We start from the raw sequence: 15,507 nt of genomic DNA on the forward strand, positions 1-15,507 counted from the left end.
TAGAATTGTTCTTAAAAATCCACTCCAACAAAAATGGTGCTTTGAGTGTTTTTTAAATAGTATTTCTCTGATGGAGGATAGAATATAAAGAAAATTATGCTAAAACTTGCATTTATGAGAAATTTTTAGTCAAATCATTGTGAATCAGGAGCAGACATTTGAATAGACAGTCTTTATTTATGGATGACGGGAAGGGGCGGTGGGGTTGCCCTATGCCAACGGTCATGCCCAGAACTCAGGGGTTGATTTCTAATAAACTACTGCCACTCTGCAGAAACTATGACCTCAAATGACACAGATTCTTTAATTTAGGCTAAAAACAGCATAATCATAATTAAAAGACCAGTGAGAACGCTTTTACAAGCGATCAAAAGATGATTGGAGTGAGTCTTTAAAACAGGAAATTTGCCCACAGATTAAAAGTTTTAAGAACTTTCAGCACACCTATGCCGAGATATTGAAGATTTCCACTCTTCATCTGCATTCCTGAGTCACAGACAACTAAGGGCTGGACGTGCTGCAACACAACAATGAGCTCTCCACTCGCTGAACAATTGGACATTCTTGGCTTCCTGACGTCAGCTGTTGTGATATACGATCGTCTTCGGTGTGTCTGCCGGGGTAGTGGAGTGCACGCGTTTGCCACAGGATGATTCACGGGGAAATGTGTCAACAGCTTTTTCCACTGCAGACATCTGCTGTTGATTACAATACCAATCTATTATGTCGCCATCAGAGCACCCAAGAGCCGGCCAGACAAGCACAGCCACAGTGAAAGAAGACTTCAAAGTTTCACAATGGGCTGAATCAAAGTGAAGGTCGAGCTTAGGGTTGAGCAGATTTTCCAGATTTGTGAAAGCAAAGACAAACTTGGTGTCGCCGTTTTATTGGTTCCTCGTGAGTCACACAGCTACATTACCATTGTGCTGAGTAGGCCGGTTTAGGTTTGTGAATCCATGACTATTTATGGTGTGTTCACCCGCTAACACGGGATCCGAAACTACCACAAGCCGGCCGAGTGCTTCAGAGTCAACGTACCAGTACAGTTCCATGGCAACACCTCGGCGGAGCACAGCAGAGAGCACAGCCTCGGGGCCAAAAAACATCAGATCCTATTAAGGCCACGTCTGCAGTAGGTCCTCAGGGATCCGAACACCTTTAATCAGAGACCCTTGGCTCCACGAGCACCAGATGAGGTCATCGCCTTATCGATTCTCTATCATTGCACCTTTTAGGTTTTCATGTCCGGGGCTAATGGTAGAGACTGGGGCCTCTGTGTTCACAACAAAAGAAAAGGAGAGTGTTGTCGTAGGGGGGAAATCCAATTAGCACAATTTTGTTGGGAACTTGAAACTAGGTTTGCAGACTAGGCATTAAAAAAAAAATCCTTTCTTCACTTTAAAAGGGAATACAGTTTTTCTATTTAAAAAAAAAAGTAACCAACAATCGAAAAAAAATAAAGTTTGATTTTCCTATTCAGTTCAACCGACTAACACTTTTATTTAGTCTAAGTTCATTTGGTTCAAACGAATAGATTTTAAATTCTTATTGATCACGTCTGTTGAAATTTGGAACTTAAGTTCTGAACTGGCTTTTGTGGGCGGGACCTGTGCTGTTATAGATCACAGTTGTTTCCATAAACATTTTCCCACCAGAGCTGGTTGATTTGAAATATTGACTGTATATAAGAACAGGACTGAGCATGTGTGACATCACAAAAAGAATCTTGCTTACTTTTGGCTCCAATGAAATGAATTCAGTTCAGTCGCCATTTTTTCGCGATACATCATATTGGAGCCTAACAATATCAGTAAGCAGTAATTGGTCTGAGTCAGCGTTTCTAAGGCAACCACTCCGGCTAATCAGGAGTGAGCTTGTTGGAGGTCCAAACCCCTAGCACTATGAAGAATCTGTCTAACATATCAAAAGTTCAATGTGGGGCCCAGCAGGCACCACTTATTTTCTTTTCAAGCATCTGATTGGTCAGTTTATAACTTGAAACACTTGCTCGACAGAAAAAAAAGGAAGATTATTGTAAAATTAAGATTAGCAAAAAAATGTTTGAAAAACAATGGTAGCAGCGCAAGACGGGTTATTCTGACAAATATAATGACTGAGTCATGCCTGTTTTTTACTCATTAGAAGTCTTTTGGATTTTGGCTACTTAAAGGGGAGGGGTCACTCAGTCCAGTTCTTACATTCAATGGTCTGAAACAGAGTTTACAGTCCTGCAAAGTCCATTTCAGCTGGTGGAAAATATGTTGGACCAAAAAAGTACATTTTAGTTTAGTTAATAAGAATCGTATGTGGTTCACCGTGTAAATAGGGATTAACCATCCAGCAAACCAGAAGTCCGGGTTTAAGTATAAACAGATCAAGTGGCAAAAGCATGGAGCATTTCTAATATTAAAAAAATAATAATATTAAAGCTACACAAGACTGGACAAAGTTAGAAAATATCACCTGTGCAGATGTGGAGGACCAAGAAGGTCCTGGCATGTATTGATTGTAGTTGTCAGACACCTGACCACAGTTAGAACTTGCAATACTTTTAATTTTAATTTATTCTTGTGGTTGGTGCTTGTTTTGGGTCTCTAAATAATAACCTGTGGTAACTACCAACACTTTGGTAATTTTCAGTTTGAACTAAATCTCACGAAAAATTGCAGAAGTCTCCTATAGTCTTGAGATTCCCCGAAAGTCCATTCCATTCATTGACACCTTTATAGGAAAAGGCAGACATAGAGAAAGTAAACTTTCTTTAATGGATACAGACCTCAAAACGTGAGCTTTATAAAGTTCTTAGGAGGAGGTGGGGCGACGACATGCAGTATTTTATACACTAGGCGGATATCAGAGCAAGTTGTCTAAACTTTGTGTTTTTCCACGATAGAACAATGCTGGTAACACCTAGATTTCTTGTCAAGTATTTTCAGAACCTGATTATGCAGAGACCTAAGAGGTTTTAGGACTGTTATGGTAGCCTGAGACCTTGATAATATACAGTACAAAAGATGTGATCTGTTCATGACATTAAAATTCGACTTTGCAGCGTCTGATGCTAACGAGCTCCTGATATGTTGAAAGTAAGTGTTTCAGAACATTGTCGATCTTTTTAACCTGATCTTTAAAGTTAAGGGTAGGGTTTAAAATGACGGCTAGATATTTCAACTCAACAAAATTTCTGATCATACGACTGCCCACATAGACATTAGGAAGAACAGTTTCAACTTGTTAGTTGGAGAAATACATAGTAACTGTTTTCTCCGCTTTAAACGTAAGACAGGACTTGTTAAGCCACTCTAATGCATTTGTCATAGCCATCGATAAATTTTCCGGCAACTAACTTTGCGTCTTGACCGTGAACAAGTAAGACTGTATCGTCGGCGTACATTAAGATCTCTCCCTAAAGACCTTGAAACTGAAGTCAATCCAAACCCAGTTGTGTTGCTGCAAGCACATACTTCTCAATACTAAATAAGAATTGACTTGTATTGAAAAATATTGCTTTAAATTAACTAAACTTTCTAAAGCAAAAATAAATATGAAGAAACCACAATAGTTTAAAGAACAATGACGTTTTAGTGTGGTTTTAAATCACCCCACCCCCCTTAAATGCCTCATTATATTCTACATTATTACATATTCTACTTGGTGCGGCTCTCACATTTCTGCCCCGGCTTTAAGTGAGTGCTTTTTTTTGACCACTCATTCCAGCAGAAATGAGGGATATGACCTTGTTACATTATGAAAGGATTACTATGCTCTTCCTTCTCCTTCACTGAGAGCGCATGTTCGACCGCCGAGTCATTAGACAGATGTCCTTCAATGCAACCAGGCCGGACACAGCTCTGACCTTGAAAAGAAGGTGTGGGAGGATAACGTAACAGGCAATCGTGAGAACAAAAGATGAATTATAAAATCTTGTGTTGCACAGGCACATTTTATAATAGCTGTGAGACAAAGTTAAATACTACAGCTGGTTCATATGATTAATAAATGTGAATTGTGTTTAAAAAATGTAAGCTGTGAAAATGCAACTGACAGCAGCTCAGGTGAGCAGAAAGCAATAAAAGCACAAATGAATTCCATGAAAATGTGAAAATCAATTATTGTGAGAAGGAAAAAAATGTAACCCTAAATATAACTAGATGACAGAATATATACACTCTTATTATATATGTAAAATCAATAATTTATGTCTGTAACATTTCAACCCAATTTAAGTCATGTATTTAAAGTAGAACGATCCTGATTTTTGTGTTTTTTTTCAAAAGAAACAAAGGGGGCGGGTTGGTTGCATTAGCACTAACCTGGTGACACTGGTAAGAGTGTCTGCTGTGCAGCATTGATGGAATAAATGTGGGGAAACAATTGTGTTTTGGCAGTAAAGAACGGCGATATTGTTTGCTTTGGATATTTAAACACAGGCAGCAGTTTTGTTTTTAACCAGAAAAAAGACAGATTGTGAGTATTTTGCTTGTTTAGACTACTATGTGGATATGTAACTGGATTTGAGATAGAGAGAGTAACAGCTCATAGCAGAGCAACTATAACAAAAAAGCCAGGCCAAGTAAAGTCTTCATGTGTCACGCCTGTTTGCGAACAATTTGAACAATTTAAACATTTAACCCTTTAACGGCGGAGCTGTCGCTCTTCGAACTACCAATGTGATTTAGATGAATTCAATTCTTAAAGTGAGAGAAGCTGCTCTGTGTTGATATGCAACCCTACATAATCGATTTATTTTACTTATAGTAGTAATGTGTTTACGTAAAGTGTTGCATATCAGTGCAAAGCTGGTTTTCTCTGCCTCAGAATCCGTCTGAATTAAGATAATTGCATATTGAGTTATGCTTGTTAAAAAAAAAGGAGCTAAAGGTCCTGTGTTAAAGAGTTAAACAAGATCTGTGTATAGTACAAGCATACTGTGGGGCATGTATGTTGGTTTTATGTGACTGTCATTTTGGTCTAGGTTTGTTTCCCAGATGAAAATGAGCTAAAATCCAGTGTGAGTCCATAGGCAAAACCCCTTTGTGCTGCTGCCTATCTGGGTTTCCCTTGAAAATTCAGGGTTGTGTCAGGAAGGACAGCCAACGTAAAAGCTCTCTGCCAAACCACCTGTGCAAACCAGTGAAAGCTGATTGGCTGTAGCGACCACTAACAGAATAAGCCGAAAGGTGAAAAACATTTTACTACAAATCAAAGATTCCCAAATTGAATTACGTCATGATGATGTATTACAGAGTACAAGTGTTAGCATAAAACAATAGTTTTACACAAAGTTGAGGTTTCTGGGTTAAATTGTCCATTAAGCCAAAGTTTGGGGTAAAAGCGACCATAAGGCTAAAGTTTTTTAAGATAAATTGTCCATAAGGCTGAAATTTTGGGAGAAATTGTCCATAAAGCTGAAGTTTGTGGGTAAAATTTCCCATAAAGCTGAAGTTTTTGGGTAAAATTGTCCATTAGGCTGAAGTTTGGGGTAAAATAGGTCATAAAGCTTAGGTTTGTGGGTAAAATTTCCCATAAAGCTGAAGTTTTGGGTAAAATTTCCCATAAAGCTGAAGTTTTTGGGTAAAATTGTCCATAAGCCTGAAGTTTCTAGACAGAATTGTCTAAAAAGCTCCAGTTTCTGGGTGAATTTGTCAATTATAAACACAGTTCCACAGGAGAAAGGTTTTTTTTAATTTGTTGCTTGTATTGCTAATGTTCTGGCCAACTGTTTTTATGTAAATATGGAAAGATTCACAAACTGAGAATAGTTACACAAAATATTCATGCAGATCAAACAATCATTAAAAGCTTTTTTTTGTACTTGTACAACACTCCATAACTAATTTCCGAGCTTTGGTGCATCATAGGGCTGGAAACATAAAACAAACAAAAGGCAACAAACCCAAAAAAGTTACCCAATCCAAAAAGATCAGGTGCTACTGAGGGAGCTAATAATTACACAAAGCGGCTTAATAGAAAAAAGATGCAGGAGGTGCAAAAGGATAGCTTTATGTTACATATGAGCACTCTGAGCTGACTGCAACCTAAAGCCAGAGTATAAATTAATAAGATAAGGATTAAATGACCTTAAAATCAGAAAGATCTCACATTTGAAGGATTCAAATGAGCACCTTATCTTAACACTCCATACCGATTAAATGAATAATTCCATGGAGGACAGACTGGAAAGCTGTAAATTCTTGAAGGGATATGGGTTCACAGACATGTTGAGAGCAGACCGAGGATAGCTTTAAAAGCTCAAGAAAGCTTAAAGCCAATTGAATTTTCCTGGATCGGGTACTTCCCTCTGAAAGCTCTAGCTGCTCTGTGTTGGCATCCACATCCATCGCTCATCAGATGGGTTTTTATGTCCCATCTTCCACATCGAGGAATGCGAGACGTGAGAGACCGCAGGCCTGAGAGGTGTCAAACAGCCATAAATGGATGACTCTTGCCTGCCTGTTAATCGTCTGGGTTCAAGCAGGTCAAGTTTCACATTTGGGGGCAGGGGTCACAGGTTAAGCCTGGGTTGTTCCGTGGGGCACAGGTTAAATGTGAGACTGTGCATGTAAGGAGTCAGAATGAAGTTTTTTTTCCTTACTCACGCAAAAGGTTTTGGACCTACAAGTAGAGGCTCGGTTAGAGTCTAAATGTTCCAGTGGGTTAACCTTTAAAAGACATTTAAAACAAACGACCTAGTAGCTACGCACTCCACTGTTTTTCCTTCCTGCCCCCCCTCCAACATAAGGACTTCATTTATTTGTCTGTTTACACACACGGACAAAAAGGAATACTTAGCTCTTTCAACAACACATATTTCCTTTTTTCTGTCCTTTTACATCAAGAACTTTCAGCAATAAAAAGTCCTCGGGGTGTCACGACAAAATGAGGGAACATCTCCTTTACAGACTGTCGACCACATATCAGTTTGACTCTTAGTCTGTCAGCTTAGAGTTCATCAAAATCATTCCTGCTGGTTTCATCTGTTCCTTTTTTTTTTTTGTTCTTGTCATCTGACGGGTTTCTATGAAAGGACTTAAAATTCCAAAGGGCTCATTACGGTGAACTTAATCTCTGCTTCATCCTCTGCTGGCTTGCTTTTTTTGCAGGTTGACTGACTGAGCATGCTCGGTTTAGTGGCTGTTCAGAATGTCTGTGCATTTGGGGTAATAAAGAACAAAAAGGTACGAGTCACCCTCCACAGATCAATGTAGAGAACATTGTTGGTGTTCAGCACCTTAAATACATATCTAGAAGCCTGTTTACTAAAGGTAGAAAAACTAATTGGATTAAATATGACATTGGCCCACCTCATGCCGTTACAAAACCTCTAATCTTTGACTTTCTTCCAGTTCATTTCAAATCAAATCAATCTTTATTTATATAGCACTTTTCCTACATAATGTAATGCAAAATGCTGCACACCAAAAAAAAACAGAGAAAGCTCAACTATTTTATGAGCCCTCTGACCACAAGGTCTGGTTTGCAGTCTTGGCTCTGATTCATCTCAAAGGTCTTCTATCTGGCTTGACGCGAAAACTCTGTGCAGTCAAGTTCGTCTACACTAAACTCTCATCCACGCCTTTATGGACCGTCTGAGTGCTCTGATGTGCAACTGTGTAGACACAGTGGTCCCTCGCTCTTCACCTTTTTTAGGCTCGCAATTTGGAAAATATTTTACTGTACAATTTGTCTGTTTTCTTTTTCAGTTCTTTGTCCTAATTATTTGATTCCAATCAGATCTTTGTTTTCATTATGTAATATTTTTCTATCAGGGTTTGAGCTTAGAGTTTAAATAAGAGTGAAAAGTGTGAAAATGTTAATGTTTGTCTGAGAAAAGTGTGTAGTGATGGGTTCTAGAGTCTTTTCACATCTAGAATTATTGTAAAACTAAGAAGACCACTTAGTAGATTTTGTCTTCTACAAGTTATTTTTTAATGCAACTCCCTCGATTAGAGGACCACTGTAGTCTCAAATTGTCGCTAAAAGGATTAGATAAAGGAATTATCTTTGTGTGCTGGAACTGAGGTGGCTCCTAAAAAGCACCCCCACACCATAATACTACCTCCACCGAACCTAATCAAGGACCGTTTATCTCCAAACCCAATTTGTCCATGAGATAACTAGATGGAAAAGTTCATTTGTCTCTCGGTAGCAAAATGTGCTTTACACCAAAGTTTCCAAAGCAACTGGTGATGAATGACTGATTCCAGTGTTGGACCGATTGACTGTATATAAAAACTGGAGTGAGTGAGTGCTAACCCCCCTGGCTTTCCACAAATTTTCTGTAGCCTGCTTTCAAGTGGTAGGGGCGTGGACTTTTAACAAGCTCACTCCTGACTGGTGAAAGAGGTTGGCATAGATATGTTGACTTAGACCGACTCGGACAAATCCTGCTTACTGACGTTGTCTGGCTCCAACATGTATCACAAAAAATATGGCGACTAAGTTGACTAATTTGTTGGAGCTGGAAGTAAATCATTTTCTTTGTGTGACGTTGCAAACACTCGATACAGTTCCAGGAATACTTTTCTGAAAGGTAATTTATTTTACACCTGGGTAATTTAGCTTAACAGTAAAAAAATATATATTTTTTTTGTAATAGGCTTTCATAATGTTATTTTATTATCAAATGTTATTGTTCCCAATGTGCTTTGATTTGCATTTAGCAAAAGGCATAATAGCAACAAATTGTGCATCATCAGAAATTAACGCACACTTGTGCATTAGGGCGGTCGACCCATGATCGTAAGATTGCAGGTTCGATTCCCGCCTTGCACGCCCATGTGCCGAAGTGTCCTTGGGCAACCCCACCTTGCCTCTGGTGGTAGGTTGGCGCCAGTGTTCGGCAGCAGAGCCGCCATCAGTGTGTGAATGTGTGTGTGAATGTGTGTGTTCGCATGGGTGAATGGGACTGTGACTGTAAAGCACTTTGGGCCTTCGTAAGAAGGTAGAAAGCGCTGTACAAGTATACGCCATTTACCATTTACCATGGAATCGATTAACGCAAAGTGTGTTAATTTCTGATAATGCACACTTCCAAGGCCTTTAACCCGCTTATACCATGGTCACTCAGTTTTTTAGGACTTTATTCTTGTTATTTTTTTGGGTTAGATCGCTTTTTTCACAAAAAGCGGACTATTTGTTACGTAGTGTGGCAATTTGCTACGGTAACACGACAACAAGCTGACGCAGCACCAACCTTTGCAGCGGCAAAGGAAAGTGAGTGCTTTGCTGATCGTCACGGTAGGTTAAATAAAGCATCAGTTCAGAGAGAGAGTTCACCTCTTACTCTTACGTTTTGTCCAGATGATGAAGTTTGTTTTAAAGAAGCCAGCGCAGTGATACAGAACATTTAAGCTATGTGACCGGAACTTCTTTTTGTTGTTGTGCATTTTTTTATTTTTGATCTACACCAATCAGAATTGACCCGGACCATGGCATAGCTGAAATTATAAAATACCAAAAAAAGAAAGAAATGCAGAGATTAAGCAATAAAACCTAATTAGGGAAGTGAAAAAAAATCAATCTAAAGAAGCTTTGATGAAACAAACTCTGTTCGCAGATTAATGTTATAATGTGTTTTCCTCCTCAACAACAAATTAGCTCTAATTAGCTACTGAGGGCTTAAATTCAGGCTTATTTTTGCTTGAGCTGGCTGTTGGTCAGCCCTCCCTTGTAAGCCGGGAGGGGGTGGTGGCACACAGCTGGACTGTCAGACAGATATGTATCACCTCTTTACCGTTCTGCCTCACTAGCTCCTGTCTTCAGCGCTCTTCCCCGTGACCAAAAACAGCCCCGGTGCTTGGAGAGTTTAGGGTCAGCCCTTCAACCTATGGGCTGATAAGGGGATAAAGGATAAGTAGTGTACCTACCAAGACTAAAAATGGTGTAAGACAAAGAAGGATAACAAAGGGTGTTGGGAATAAGAGACAATGAGGAGTATTGCAAACAGTATAAGGGGTGGTGGGGGAGAAAGTGGGAGGAAACGGCGAGATAAAGGGCAGAGAATGGGTGGGGCAAAAGAAACGGAAGGGGAGAAGGAAACGGCGAGGAAGGGAGATAAAAGCAGAGAGGGAAAGAAGGGAAAAAAAAGGAGGGTGCTTGGACGATGAAGAGGCAAGAATTGCAATGAAATTGAGAACTGTAAACAGGGCATGAGAGAGCAGGTGCGAAGACGGAGACATAAAGCGATGTACGCTCCGAGGTAGATAATTATAGATTAGAAGTAAACAATATTTAGTAAAGATGACAGAATAAAAGCATAAACAGTGACAGAGCCTGTCTGGGTACAGCGTTTCCTTCCATTACAGGCTTGTCATTGATTACAAACTCCACTGAGATAGATGGAGACTTTTAAGGAAAGTAGCACTATATATATATATATATATATATATATATATATATATATATATATATATATATATATATATATATATATATATATATATATATATATATATATATATATATATACACACATACACTGTATATATGTATATATATATACACACACGTCTTTCTTTAAGAGTATTTTTATAAAAACAGATTAGGAAAAAAACTGTCAGACATAAGTAAATGTTCTATATAGACTTTGTTCCTTCCCCTCACAGCTGTTCTGACACTTAGTCTTGTTGTCTTTTCAAACACAGCCTGTCGTAACACAGACAAATGGCTGAGATAAGATGACAATTCCCGGGGCGCTTTTATAAATAAACTCCAACCTATTAGATGAGTGGATGGAGCAGAGTTTTACCGTCTTTCTGTGCCTGTAAATGGTCTTTTTATTGCCTATATTACTTAATTCCTCATAGAATATCCATGTGGTTATGAGACTGTCTTAATAAAGAATAATATCCTCTGTATGGAGATATTTCTGAGAGCTTCCCTCCCCCTGTCCTCTACTGAGGTTTCGTGTCACAGGGAGTTAATGTAACCGTATGCCCTTTTCATAGATCCGTGCACACGGAACGGACCACACGCATGCCCACTCCGCCATCCTGCGGACCGGCTCTGGCCTCCCTAGGCTTCGCCGTGCTCCTCTCCAGGAGCGGAGCTCCCCACCCACATCCCCTTTGTGGAAAGGTCAGGCTGGCCACATGATCGTCTACTAGAAAAAGTACCAGGTAGATACCCGAAGCAGGACAAGCACAAGTCAATCACACCCCAGGGAGATGTCCCACATTAGCTGAACTTTGCTTGACGATGTTCAACGTCTCCTAAAGAGTTCCTTAAAGGACCCGTGCTTTTGTGGCTACTTGGGAGTTCACGTATTCAACAATCAGAACGGTCTTGCATCGTCTTTCGCTTTAATGTCAGAAACCAGGAGATATGCGAACACAAAAGCACAGTGTTCACTCATGTGCAAAAAAGAAAAAACAAATGAAGTGCAGCCTTATCTGTTGACCGCCAAGGATTTGAAGGTTGGGCAGGTTTCAGCTTTAGCAAACACAAGTTAGCCAGAGGACAATTGACAGGAAAGAGGTGAAAGGTCAAGACGAGTTGAGTGACTTAGTAAGCTACAATGCATTCCATATACTAACAATCGCTCTTGCCTGCCTTCACCTTGTCCCCCTTTCTCTATCTCCCCATTAAATGTCAATATTTAGTGAAAAAATACCAGATTTCCTGAGGGAAAAGGGTTTCAGAGCAAACAGAGGCCAAAGTCCAACATATCTGACCCACACTGACTTAAAGTTATTTTCATGTGTGACAACCCAGAATACACTTTATAATTTATTTTTAATTGGAATCGAGTAGTCTGGTTACTAATTTGTATCTATTTGAGTTGGTTTATGAAACAAAAATAAAAATGTCAGAGTTAGCTGATGACCATAAGAAGAACATTAAATCGCTTTTAGATATTTAGGTTATTTAAAAGGTTGTTATTGCAATTTTGCTTATAGAAACCAGTTTATTTGTTTAAAACAACCCATTATTAAAACATTTTTCTCATAATTGGTTTTCAATCAAGTGAAAAGAAGCAGACTTCACTCCAGGCCTCTTCTCAAAAGCTCTGGATAACCCAAAAATGTGCGGAAGTCTTGTTAAATCCTTCGATTCAGACCTCCGAATCAAAGCACGGTAACTCAAATCCAAACATGGTCCGGAAAGCGGCCCCTCTTCAAGCCGTATCTTTTGACATTCACCATACGGGCGACGGCACGTCACCTCGCCTTCATCGGCGGTAAGTACCCCCAAACGCGTGAAAGCATCCAGAACACCTGATAATGACGCTTATCAAATCAGCCCCACCAGATTAGATGCCAGAAGAGCTGAAAGCTGCATACCACGTTTGCAACAAGACCATGTTTGGTGAGCGCCGGTGCGCGCAAGATAAACAGTAAGCATCGTCAGGCTTCAGTGTATACTCACAATGGCATGTGAGGTTGAGCAGCGAGGCAGGCTTGAGGAGCCAAGCCCGCAATGGTGCTTTTACTGGTTCAAATCAGTGATCCAGTGAGCCTGAGGGGAGGTGGCATGAGGACCGTTGAGGCCGTTGTTTGGCATGAGAGTCACACAAACAACCAGACTGTTAAACTTTGGCTCATCATAAGGTTAGTTTATTGATACGTAGGTGCAGTAAAGCAGAAAGCTGTTAAGCATTTAGTGCCTGCAGTGAAACTGGAAGGGGGTTCTGCATTTTAATGTGTAAAATGAGGCCGTTTGAGAAAGCTCCACACCAGCTTAATGCCTGGATGAATCAAGGAGGGGGGGGAAAAGGCGCATTTACGTGTGCAGAACTGGGTTCGGCTTCACTTCCAAGCCCCCAACCTTGCCGCTACTCTTGCATGCAACACACATCATTACACCCAAGATAAAGTGGGGGCTGTCTAACCTTACGCTAATCCATTCAAGTGAATTTAAGTCCTCGCTCGTCTGGATGGCGTCCAAAATGCTTCCACATTAGATTCCTCTGGCCATTACTCTCCCCGTCTCTCTTACGAAAAAAAAAAAAAAGCAACTCGAGACAACTCACGTCCGGTGAGTCCGCTTGAGTACTACTTTTCCAGCCGGACGCAGGTCGAGAGAATCATTTTTCTACTCGCGTCAGGACTGTTGGGTCTCTTTGATGTCCAACGTCACAAAAACACTGCCGATTTAGCATAGGTTCAAAAGAGGAAATCTAACCTGAGAAAACCTCCATTTGAAAGAGGGAAAACATGAAACCTGGGCCCCTTTAGGATAAATCATTCAAGTACAGTTTTCTCTATTCCAACAGAAGCTCTAGACCCCCTTTGTTTTAGCAATCCAGAGGTTATCGGATGGGCCAAAACTAACTATCGATTGCTTAAGTCGTTTGTTAACCAAAAACACACAAACCTTTTTTGCCCCATTGATAAAAAGTGATCTTTATTACTATTTGTCCAGTAAAAAAAAAAGAACAACCCAGAGCTCTTCTAAATAAAAATACACTTTTTTTTAAAGGGTTTCGGGAACTCTTGAGGGTACAGAGACCTCTGTCACAAAAACACTAATGAATAGGTTCAAAAGGTGAAATCTAACCTGAGAAAAGCTACATAAGTAAGAGAAAAAACAAACTTGGAACACTTTGGGACAGATGACTCAATATTTTCCAACAGAAGCTCAGGACACCTCTTGTTTTTAGGTATTGGGAGGTTATCTTATTGACAAAAGCCAGGTATTGATTCATTAAGTAGTTTATTACCTAAAAACACACAAGCGTATCTTTGTCCCATTGATAAAAAGTAATCTTTATTACTATTTGTCCAGAAAGAAGAAAAAAAACCTGAGCTCTACCACATAAAAATGCATTTTTTTCAGGGTTTCGTTAACTCTATGGGGGTACACAGACTCCACAGTAACCAACAAAACACAGTCTTACATCAGTTCGAGTGTGTTGGGTTATTATCAGTCAGTGAGTAACATTCTGCTGAGTTTTAATCAAATTACTCCAAGAGAAATAATCTGATCTACCTTCCTCCCTTCCCTCGGGTGCAGAGGCGGGTTCTGAAACAACAAAGAGCTCGTGCAAATCGGTTCCAAAACCGAACCAAAAAGACGCGGATGGACTCGAACCAAGGTCAAGAAACCGAGCGTTTATCTTCTGACAAATACACGTTAGTGTGTTGTGTTTAGATCCAGATGCGGGACGAGGCTCCTGTTGTTTGACTGTGAGGTAGGATTACATAGAGTCATTGCCTACATGTTGCAGCATTAGTTGTTTGAACTTCAATGCCTTGCTCATCTTCAGTGAGAACTAAGTCTCCCTGACTGCATGGCTTTTCAGTAAACTGTAGCCCACAACCTGCCTTCAAATTAAGAAACAGTCATGTTTTAATGAGTAAAGCAATTATTGCATTAAAGAAGGGGCCGATCTCAAAATGAAATGCATTTTTTTTAACATTTTCACCCATAAACCAATTTTCTTTGGTCACAAAAACCTGTTTTCACCCAAATTGCAGTTAAAACTGAACCAGGACGAAACTTTCGTTTATAAAATTTTACATTATAACTAAAAAAAAAGCTGTTTTTCATGAAAAAAAAAATCCACTTTATAGAGGGAAAATGGGTATAAACGTACATTTATTGATTGAAAAACGTTATGTTTCAGCCCAATAACAAAAGAGAAATAAAAAAAAAATAAAAAAAAGGTTAAAAAAAAAAAAGAAAATATAAGGGAATGACTGACATCTAACTTTAATGAAACCATAAGGATGTTAAGGTCAAACATCTGGATGTGACAACTTTTAGTAGGATAAACTCGACTCTAATTGACTCGGGTTCACCTTAACAGGTAGAACGCGGGTGGCCGGGAAGGCTAAAGCGGCTACACCGCCTAACAAGTAGTTCTGGCGTCTGATTTAAGGTGGAACCGCGTACCTCCTCTTCGTGGTTGGTGAATTCAGTCGTCTCGTTCTCCTTCTCGGTTTTGTTGTTGTTCATCCTGAGCCGCACTCGTGTCGCTCTCGCTCGGGACGGTCGTCTTCTGGTCTCGGTCTCTCCTCCTCGGCTCCTTCGTTGGATTCGACAGGACAGGCAGTCCGCGCGCGCGCCCGCTGTCCCACTGACCCGAGCTTCCTTCACTTTTAGTTTTGCCACATGAATCCCACTAAATGCCACCCCCCGTTCCTTCCTTCTTCCTGCCTGCCTCGTGTCTTTACCACTCAAAGCGGGGTGAGGTGAGCCTGCGGGCGGGTATTCCTCAGCATTCCCTGGAAACCAGAAGCCCCTGTCTCCTCAACAGTCAATGCTCGCTGGACCGAGCCGCAGGCAAACTTCTCTCCCCATCTCCGCGCGCGCGAGGGAGGGGTTTAGGGTGGGGTAAGGAGTGGGATGCGCCGCAGCCCGATCAAGATTTATCAAGTAGCCTCGTGGAGGGAGAGCTTCAGTGGAAAATCAGTATCAGTCAACTTTAGGACCAGCTGCGTGTTATTTTAGTCCCGGCAACATTCCTGAGATAGTCTTTCAATGTGCTGGCTTATTTATTTTATCAGGGACAATAGGTTGAGTTTCTTTTTTTTGTTGTTGTTGCTCCAAAGAAATGTATGA

General features: G+C 40.3%; 1 protein-coding gene across 3 annotated transcripts in view; it reads right to left on the bottom strand.

Moving 5' to 3' along the window:
• Nucleotides 1-15,357, bottom strand: part of LOC101164593 (RNA binding protein, mRNA processing factor) — a 51,944-nt gene extending 36,587 nt beyond the window's left edge. For all 3 annotated transcript variants that reach the window (XM_078936192.1, XM_078936191.1, XM_011487332.4), the window contains exon 1: nt 14,839-15,357. In XM_078936192.1, coding sequence (XP_078792318.1) covers nt 14,839-14,901 — 63 coding nt within the window. In that variant the 5' untranslated portion in view covers nt 14,902-15,357. The remainder of the gene's footprint in view (nt 1-14,838) is intronic.
• Between the last annotated feature and the right edge of the window lie 150 nt (nt 15,358-15,507).

This window comes from Oryzias latipes, chromosome 18 (assembly GCF_053564925.1).
Source record: "Oryzias latipes strain Hd-rR chromosome 18, Olatipes_Hd-rR_3.1".
Lineage (NCBI taxonomy): Eukaryota > Metazoa > Chordata > Actinopteri > Beloniformes > Adrianichthyidae > Oryzias > Oryzias latipes.